Genomic DNA, 10,502 nt, shown 5'->3' on the forward strand with positions numbered 1-10,502 from the left:
TTCCTTAACTCTCTCCATCATCAGCCTTATAATAAAACAGTTACTTTCTCCATTGCACAATATTAGTTTTGGAAACTAGAATTATGAAGAGGATGCTTACTGACCACTCTGATGGGTAATTTTTCTTCCCTACTAGTTTGTAAGTTTCTCAAAGGAAATGTTAACTTTTTTCCTCTGGCATGTATGTACTACCATGTACCAGGAACTCAGAATTGTATTACACTTAATAAACATCCTCAGTATCATCTGGACCTGAATTTAGAATTTAAGATAGTAAATATACTAGAGTATTATGGATCTAATAATGAAGATGGAGCAGTAGAATAGGGCTAATGTTTAAACCTCACAGAATTGTTGGGAGGATTAAACATGAATATAAAGCATTAGTACTAAGCCTTGAGCATAGTAAATGTTCAGTAAATGGCTGCATTGAGGCTGTCCTTGCTGTTAGAATTCAGTGTTTATTCAGCGTCAGTTGGAAAGAGGATAGTGGGGGAGGGTTTTTTTTTTTTTTCAGAGATTTTATATAAGATTTCATTGTTTCGGTTTCCCTTACCTAGTTGGTAAGCTTGTGATACATCTGCTTGGGGTGGATGTGTGGCTGAATAGAGGGAAAAAATGGATATTCCTGGCATTTGAGTGTGTTATTTGTGCCTTATTAAACATTGTTTGTGGCTCAGTCTGATTTTAAAGTAAGCCTTTTCTTTTTCTTTCAGATTTCCATAAGACGGCCCCATACGTGGTTACTGGCAGTGTAGATCAAACAGTGAAGGTGTGGGAGTGTCGTTGATTGAGTCTCATTTGGCCCCTCCTCCCTTTTTTCCTCTGGATGCACTCTGATGATACCATGGTTACCCCATCGAGCTCTGTTTAAATAAATATTGTCCTTTCATGTAAATTATTCTGGATGTAGATTGAGCTTATTAAATGTTACACACAAAGTATTCATGCATGGTGAATCCAAATTGTATACTGTAAATTTACATACGTTGTCTAGAAGTACCATAGGGTTTAAAAACCTGGGCTGGCATTGGTCACACCAGGCCTAAGAAGGCAGAAGTTGAATAAATTGAACTAGGGCACTAAACTGAATAGTTGACAGTGTCATTTTATGTTGGATTATTAATTCCTGTTTTTCTTTCTGCTGTCCTGTTGGTGCCTGACTTGATGGCCTCATTTGGGGGAAAGTGGTGGTTATTAGGGCTTTTTCTGAAATGTGTATCTATGTAACATCACTTAAGTGTGCTTAATAAATCTTCTTTAAGGATGTTAGATAATAAGGCTACAATTCAAAATCTTCTGAACCATCTATGTAATTAATGGGGATTACATATTGGAATTTTTGTCATGACACATTTGCCAAATCAATGGGATACATTTGTTTTGGCAGCCTATCAAGCAAAGGCTAGTGGTATCTTTATGTAAGAAAATGACTGTAAATCTGAAATAAGAAAAATCTCAGCAACTAATAACAAATCATTTATTTCATTTGGGTCTTACTGCTTTGTAAACAGGTTAAAAAAACACTGTAATACTCTAAGCTTCTCTTTTCCACACTAGACACACTTCTAGTTGTATTCTCCATACTATTAGACTGTATAGTGATGTGATTCCCAAGTAGATTTTAATCTTCCCATTGAGTGTGTCATGGTACAAATCACTATTTGTTTTTGATGTTTTTTAGGGATGTGCAATGTGCATAACATAATGACAAATTTTGAAAAGGTTATGTTTGCCCATTTTAAGGGAGTGGGAGAAATAACAGCAGTTTGTTCTTCAACATGAATCTGATATCAATTTGAACTGTGTTTTACAAGTTTATTAAAAAAGACAGGGTTTAATGGAGCGTGCATAAAAATGTACTGTGTTTTCACCTTTTGTTTATATATAAATGTTTATGAGTATATAGGCCTATCTATAAGTGGATAAGTCTGTATATGTATATATATCACACACACATACAACCTCCATGTCCTTGGGTCCTGGGTTTTTGAAGTGCTAAAACATATAAATAGAATAAATCTTGCTGTGGAAATACCATGCTTTAGAACAAATCCTTTTTGATCCTGATGCTTCTGAAAACTAGGTCTGACTCTGTGGGAATTTTTCCCAGCTAAAGAAAATCACTTCCGTTATCACCCCCACCCCCAATTTGGCTGTTGAGCATTTTACACATCCCTGATATGTTGTATATTGTGATCCAAAGTTACTACAAGTAGGTTTAAGAGAATTTTTATCTGTGACTTTGGAAACAATATTCCATTGCAGATTAATAAATAATCCCACTGCTTCGCTAACCAACATTTTTTTCTTAAGGTCATTTGAAAAGTTAACAGAACAATGAAATAACAAAGTTTAACAAAGAAATTTATCTTGAATTGTATTTATCCATTTGTGTAATACATGATTTTTTTAAATATTCTTTTTAGTATTCAGTGGAAATTTGGTTCCTGAAAAAGACAAAGGGTTAGAGTTAATGTGCTGTAGATACACACACAGAGAATAGGCCATATATTTACTAGAAGCAGCTTTATGTCTAGCTTGTGTCTTTTTGTTTGTTGGCTTGTTTGTTTTTAATAATTCCTGAGAGATGTCTCTGGAAGGAAAAGTGTTTTGAAAACTAATGACTATTTTTGAGGACAAAAATGACAACTTAAGCTAATTTCTTAAATACAGTAGGATAACTTTCAGGACATTATTGCCTCACAACCCTGCTCACATTGAGAAGTCTTTTTTTCGTTTCCCCTTAGCTGTTCTGACTGGATTTTTCTACAGAAGCTATGGAAGATTATCTTTGTTCTCGTTTGCTGCTATTTCCTGTCCTACTTTAAGAAATATAAATACATAGAAATGGTGCATCTTTAACCTTTGTTTGTACATGTATAAATGTCTTGTATTTTAATTTGTTTTTAGCATGTAGCAACACGAATTGTTCAAGGGTAAGCCACAACATCTAGAAATCACTCCTAGATACGAACAATAAAGGAAAAAAAATGGTACCGATTTAGGAGGAAACAAAGCCGCTGTCGCTGGGTTTTCTGTGCAGCCTGCAGTGACTTCCGACACACGAGGAGAAACTGTCACTGTAAACCAAGTCATCCTTGTTGGGAGAGTGCCACAGCCTGCTGCTTAGTTGAGTTACCAGACATCCTCCACTTCCGAAGCAGCGAACGTCGAATCTCAGGGATGGTCCTCAACTGGATCCAAGTGTAACGAGCCCTGTTTGAATAATGAGGGAGGGGGAGAGTGATCCATCCACAATCCGGAAGCAGATTTGCAGAGGTTTCCTGCACTGTTGTTTGACACTGCCCTGTTGATGCCCTTTCTTCCTGTTTCCTGTGTTTTCTCTGTCTGCTGTCTAACCCTGTGCCTTGCCTGGGATAAGTACAATGATGAGGTTACTGGTTTGGATTGTAAGTAGAGGAATTTATTAATTGGTTTAGAGGTTCACTGCTGCTTTGTCACTTTCTCAATCAGATTGGCCACTTATTTAAGAAATAAAAAGCTGGTAGAACTGCATCCTCCAACGATGACTGACCTTTTGTGTGTGTGGAAAGCAGACATTCCAGTGCCACCCTGACATAGCGTGCCCAAGACGTGCTGGCCACACCTCTGACCGTGTGAGCCACGGAAGCTGGTTTTAGACATGGCTTGGAGAATAGTTGCTTGTTGACACGGCATCTTGCACTTTAGTAGGAGACTGAGACTGTCCTGTTTTGTCCATTGTGGTGTGACCAGTTGTGTGCCCAGAGCACTGCCGTAGAACTCACTAGTGTTAGCACGTCGTCCGGGCTGTGGGCGCTCGCTGTCGTCTCCCCGGAAGCTTTGGCTCTAGGTCACCAAGCCCAGTCTCCTTACTGTCAGTGCCCTGCTCTCCTGTTTGCCTCTTTCTGTTTCTATGTGAACTGCCAGATAATATCACTCATTAAATAGTTTTTTTTTTAAATTTATTTAAAGAAAAACTATTTAGAAGAATATTTCGTTTTGTTGACAGTGGTGGCTTGATAATCCTTAAGCAACTGAAAATAAAATTGTCAAAGGAAACAGCACTGAAAAGATAGTTTATTCTCTGTCCAGCTGTATATAAGTCCAGTGTGTTAACTAATCTAGGTGATGCAAAGAAGAATCACCTGGTAAGAGAAGCAACATGTACAAAATCGGTGAAAAAGGTTTCAGTTTTTTCCAGTGGGGTGGGGGGAGGGCAAGCTGGATTTACAAGTCACAACTGGACTGAACTGGCCTTTTAATCTTTCCAACTCTATCATGTAAGTAGCTGCTTTCTTGTCCTGCCTATACTTCAGGCGTCCCTAAAGCTCACTCTGAAGATGGTAGAAACACACACATAATCTTCGAGTTTAGAAGTTGATCCCGACACTGACATGAAGGCGAACGTTGATTTCATGCGAACGAACAGTTACAGAGGTGGTGATTGGAGAAAACTGTTCCCCAGATTGTAAGAGTTAACTGAAGATATTGACACAATTAAAAAAAAAAATTCAGTAAAGGAATGTATATAATATTGCTCTTGTGTTTTACAGTAAGATTTGTTGCTCTCAGACTGTGTAAAACAAGATTTATTCATGTTTTCTGCATATTAAAAAAATCTTATTGTACCAATTGGTAAACTATTAAATGCCTATAAAACTAGATGTGATTTTTATTTTTCCGGTCTTTTTGTGCACAGATTAAAAACCTTTTAAATTGAGTCCCAGTAGGAAGCAGGGTTGTGTTCAGCACCAGTCATAGGGAGAGTAAAAAGCAAGTTGCTGGGCAGGGCAGCAGGGCCTTGCCTTAGGACAGAGCCAGCTCTGCCTTTGCTGTCTGCTTCCTTCACCCGCTTTGTGGGAGGGAGCTGGGAGTGCAGCTGCAGCGGTTTGCACAACCCAGTGGGTTGAGCAGTTTCAGGCCGTTTTCTAAGGCTCTGCCCTTCCCTCCAGCAGCTGTTTCTGACAGTGGCTACAGCTGAGGCCAGGAAGGACATTTTAAAACCCCCTTGCAAGGATTTGGTCCTGGAGTGGCGGTCAGGGCCCCCGGGGAGAAGTGACTCTACTGCCTTTTGCTTGCTAATGAGTGGGCCTTTTTATTCTGTCCAGTGGTCTTGGATTCTTGGAGATAACTAGTTAAGTTGCTCAGTTGTGTCCACTCTTTGTGACCCCGTGGACTGAAGCACACCAGGCTTCCCTGTCCTTCACCATCTCCTGGGAGTTTGTTCAAACTCCTGGCCATTGAGTGGGTGATGTCATCCAACCATTTCATCCTTTGTAACCCCCTCCTCCTGCCCTCAATCTTTCCCAGCATGAGGGTCTATTCTAATGCTGTTTAAGTTTGGTAGAAATGTACTAAGAATCCCCACCCTTTCCCCCAGATGCCCCACGGCTTTCTATGTGCTGTCTTTTCATCCCTGTACTACTACTGCCCAGCTAGCATCCATAGCGTCTTTAGGGCACCTGTGAGGTCTCAGCAAAGGACAAGTTGGTGATATAGTGGCTTCTTACACCCCAGCTGTCATCCTGCCTTTTAGGAAAGTGGCCTCTCTACCCCCCGCTCCTCCAAATGAGAGGCTGGGCCAAGAGCACCAAGAACTTTGCTTGAAGATAAGAGTTTCCTGGGTTTTGCAGCTTTTCAATTTCCTCACAGGGTTCTTTTCCCCTAGTCAGATTCAGATGATGAGCCTGACCACATTCCCTCAGGGTGGAGTTCCAGCTTGAGTGTCACTATCCTGAAGTGCACTTAGCTGTTCAAAACCTACTGGTTTGTCACACACCAAGCTTAACAAGACTGATGGTTACATGTGTTCCTGATGTAGGATGAGGTCAGGAAGACTTGGTGAACTGGTGCTGTATCCTGGGTGTGGCAGCTCTGTTAATCTGGTGAACTTGTCTTGCGAATAGATGGGCAATTCACTGCTGAGGAAAGTGACTCTGCGCTCCCCATTCCAGTGTCACCTGGGACCTCATCACAAATGCAAGTTCTCAGGGTCCAGCTTAGACCTGCTATATCTGAGACGGTGCATGGGTACACGCTTCGTCGCTTCCGTTGTGTGACTGCGGCCCTCTAGACAGGTGTGGTGGTGTGTGTATGTGTGCTCAGTTGTGCCCAACTCTGCAACCCCATGGACTATATAGCCCGCCAGGCTCCTCTGTCCGTGGGATTTTCCGAGCAAGAATAATGGAGTGGGCTGCCGTATCCTTCTCCAGGGGATCTTCCCAATCCAGGGATTGAACTCGGGTCTCTTGCATCTCCTGCATTGGCAAGCAGATTCTTTACCACTGTGCCACCTGGGAAGCCAATGGACAGGTGAGATCCAGCAAATATACTGTAACAAACCATCCAGATGATTCTGAGTCTGCTAAGTTTGAGAACCGCTGATCTAAATGGCTGAATGACATTTTCATTGAAGAAAACATTAAGACAATTCACTGGTGGTCCATGGGCCCTCCAGCTGGGGTTTGAACTCAGACCTCTTTTTCACTGACAGTTTGACACGGGTTTGTTCCTTTGTATTTTTTTTCTTCCCATTCCCATCTCCGGTTTATTATTTCTTATGTAAACACGGGATAATTATATTCAAGGAGAAAGGGCAAGGATTTTCTCTTACACCAAAGTAAAGAACTGCTTTTCCAAGATCTTTTATACATAAATCCAGTAAATGAAGGGGCTGAATGGAAACACTTCATTTTTTCCTCACCATATCAGAAACATAACTAAAAGTGAATTTTTGAGTGAATAAGTTCAACACTTTGCCATACTCACAGTTAAAAAAGACTGCATTTTCCTGAAACTGTTTAGACATATCATGCAGACACTCCTAGGAATGTTTTGAGATCACTCTTACTAAGAATAAAAAACCATTACTTTCTCAAAACACTTGGTCATCATCCCCACCGGGTCACCAGTCCTTTGAAGTGACGATATCCAAAATTTGCATGCCTGTCAGGTGTCAACACTTCTCAACACACCCTCTTCCTCACATAGACCTCCCCCTGCTGGTGGATATTAGCACATTTTTACCTACAAGAAAACAGGCTCACTTAGGGTGAGGCCATACACGTGCGAAGGGTATGGAGCTGGAGCTAATTAAAGAGTGAACTAGGACTTGAACCCAAATGCACTAGCTCTTTCCCTTAACTGGTTCTGCTTAGATTAAGCATAAGCATCTAATTAAGTGTAGGGAGGGCCTTCTGACATCTTTCAAACAAACATTCTTTAACCTTCTTTTAGTAATACAGGAAAGACCCTCATCCCACCCACCCCTGAGGCCCTCTCTGTCACCATACAGCCAACTCCACTGTGGGGTGACCATTAGGAATGGGGTAGGTAGAGGCTGGGAATCGATAACAACTTGCCCACACTGGCAACACACAAAGGCTCCTCATTCATTCTATCCAAAATGACTATTCTTAGGGTAACTGTGCCCTGAATGGCCTGCAGCTCAGTGAGTTCTGTAATCAACGGATTTGCCGTTTAATGTAGTTGTTTCCATTTGAGGAGGCCCCCTGGTCCTCTATAAGGTATCCTGATCATGCACGCCTTGTTTGATTGCTAGTGTTGTCACTAGAAGTAGGGACCAGAAAATACTCAGGCCACATCAGGATACCTTATTCTCACCTTTAAGCTAAGTAGGAATTACTCAACTAAGTCTACCAGTTCTCACAATATTCACATTTAAAATGAAAATGATGCCACTGACAGGGGCTTAGTTTCCAAAATTTACAGTTCATACAACTCAATTACATAAAAACCAAACAACCCAATCAAAACAGGGGCATAAGAACTAAATAGACATTTTCCCACATACAGATGGCCAACAAGCATATGAAAAGATACTCAACAAAGTTAATAGAAATGCAAATCAAAACTATAATCACTTCACACTGGTCAAAATGGCCATCATTAAAAATATTACTGGGACTTCCCTGGTGGTACAATGGTTAAGAATCCGCCTTGCAACACAGGGGATGCTGATTCGATCCCTAGATGCTAAGTCACTTCAGTCGTGTCCGACTCTGTGCGACCCCATAGACGGCAGCCCACCAGGCTCCCCCATCCCTGGGATTCTCCAGGCAAGAACACTGGAGTGGGGTGCCATTGCCTTCTCCGTCGATCCCTAGAGGGGGAACTAATATCCCACATGCCGAGGGGCTACTAAGCCACAACTAGAAGGTCTGTGTGCCACAATGAAAGATCCCATGTGACACAGTGAAGATCCTGTGCATTGCAACTAAGACCTGATGCAGCCAAGTAAATAAAAAAGAATAAAATAATAAATGTTGGAGAGGGCATGGAGAAAAGGAAAAAAACCCCATGCTATTAGTGGGAATGTAAATAGGTGCAGCTAGTATGGGAAACAGCAGGGTGGTTCCTTAAAAAGGTAAAACAGTTGCCACAAAATCCAGCAGATACCATAGATCTCTTTTGTGTGGAATCTAAAATACAACACAAATGAACTTATTTACAAAACAGAAACGGACTCAGACATAGAAAACAAAGGTTACCAAAGGGAAAGGGGGGGTGGGAGAGGAATAAATCAGGAGCTTGGGATTAGCAGATACAAACTATCATAAATAAAATACATGAACAGCAAGGTCCTATTGGCATCTTCTCGACCCAGCAATGGAACCCAGGTATCCTGCATTGCCAGCAGATTCAGAGCCACCAGGGAAGCCCCTACTGTGTAGCACAAGGAGCTATATATTTGATATCCTTAATAAACCATAAGGGAAAAGAATATGAAAAATACATAGATCTATCTACGCATAAGTCACTTTGTTGTACACCAGATAGACAACATTGTATTAATAAATCAACTATACTTCCATTGAGAAAAAACAAACAGGTCTTCCTGGTGATCTAGTGGTTAAGACTCCACAGCTCCTCTGTAGGAAGCACGGGTTTGATCCCTGGGGGGAGTTCTCCATGTAGCCTGGTGCGGCCAAAAATAACTGAGTTTGGAGGACAGGAGTGAGTGGAGACAGATGATAGAACTTACTAACAAGTCTTTTAAAACTACTTTTTAAGTTGCAGAAGTTAACACCATGTTAAAAGAAATGCAACCAGGGAAGGAAAGGACAGCAGAAAGTGCAAGGCCAGCCTGGGGGCCACGAGGAGGCGCAGGTGGGCGTGGCTCACACACCTTCAACCTCATCTCCATGAAGACCTGCATGCCAGTTCTCACACTAACCCTTCCTGGATGCCACTGTTCACCCTGTCGTAAAACATCGAACCCTATCAACCAATAGGAGAAAGCGTAGATTTCACACCTCTCCGTCTTTTATAAAACAACCCCTTGTCATTTGGCTTGTCAAGAGGTACTGGCCATCGCTAATAAGATTAAGGGATCAACCATGAAAAATGGGCCTCTCAGGTGACTGGACAACTGTAATTAAACCTGGTCCCCTCTCAGCTTTTACAAGGTGATGCCCCCACGCTCACCTGCTGTGAGCCACGTGACTAGTGTTCACAGGATAAAGGCTACAAGAAGGGGTGCATGTTCAGAACACAACCGGGAGCCTGTAGAGGGGTGGGAAGCGGGCGGGAGGGAGCATCACTAAGCAACGCTCAGGAGAAAATCTCATGGATGTCAAGGACGTTTCTTCCAGTTGGCTCAAGAAAACTAACAGACATCAGGACTGGAATTTTTGTTTCCATAACGTCACACACAAAGCACTCTCCAAGTATTCAGAGACATTCGAGTTCCGCACGAGGCTGCGCGCCTGTCTGCTCAGAACTACGGCTGTAGACACTTCTTGGGACACGTCTCCCCACAACCCTTCCCTCCTCTTCACAAGTCCTGCCCCTCAAGCCCACCTAGGTGGGCTCTGCTTCCCCCAAGACATTAGATCTCAAGGGCCTACATAGGATGCCAAACTTTAGACATCCCTCTACTCCAGTCCTCTGTGGCAGGGAGGCGGGGTTGGCACCTAGTCCTCCTGACAAGCACAGGGACAAGGGTGATGCCCAGTTAGGTGTGCAACAGCCCATCAGGGCCTGGGGCCTCACCTGGAAATGCCCCTCACCCCAGCCAGCACCACAGAGTTCTTAAAGGAGACAGTCTCCCTGTTTCCTTTCTGATGTTCATCCATGTGCCCTACGGGTCTAGTCACCAGCAGACTGGTAAACCCCAGCTGGGTGCCTGCGGCTCTGTCCACCCGCTTCCTCCCACTTAAGTGATGTTATAAGGATAACCCTGAAATTGACCTAAACAGCTTTCAACTCTTTACTAGGTACCGCTTCTGGCAACAATCCTCACCATCGAATAAGACTGTATAGAACACGCAGGAGAGGCTGGGACAGCAGGTTTCAAAAACTCACTTTATTCCAATGTGAAATGAAGACGTGATGGTTTAAAAACAAGAAAAAGTTCTTGATCAGCCGTGGGGATGCCTCGCTTGCTAGCTCCCACCCACTCCCTTTGAAACAAGGTGTCGGACAGACCATACCCATAAGCAGCTCCCCGCCAAGCCACCAGGCAGAGGCCCCAGCACGGGGACAGCTCCCTTCAG

At 42.7% G+C, this 10,502-nt stretch overlaps 1 protein-coding gene across 2 annotated transcripts in view; it reads left to right on the plus strand.

The window, feature by feature from the left end:
* PAFAH1B1 (platelet activating factor acetylhydrolase 1b regulatory subunit 1) overlaps positions 1-4,616 on the plus strand; it is a 66,132-nt gene extending 61,516 nt beyond the window's left edge. For both annotated transcript variants that reach the window (XM_068976411.1, XM_068976412.1), the window contains one exon: positions 717-4,616. In XM_068976411.1, the coding sequence (XP_068832512.1) occupies positions 717-790 (74 nt within the window). In that variant the 3' untranslated portion in view covers positions 791-4,616. The remainder of the gene's footprint in view (positions 1-716) is intronic.
* The last annotated feature ends 5,886 nt before the right edge of the window (positions 4,617-10,502 follow it).

The sequence above is a fragment of the Capricornis sumatraensis genome, chromosome 8, assembly GCF_032405125.1.
Source record: "Capricornis sumatraensis isolate serow.1 chromosome 8, serow.2, whole genome shotgun sequence".
Classification (NCBI taxonomy): domain Eukaryota; kingdom Metazoa; phylum Chordata; class Mammalia; order Artiodactyla; family Bovidae; genus Capricornis; species Capricornis sumatraensis.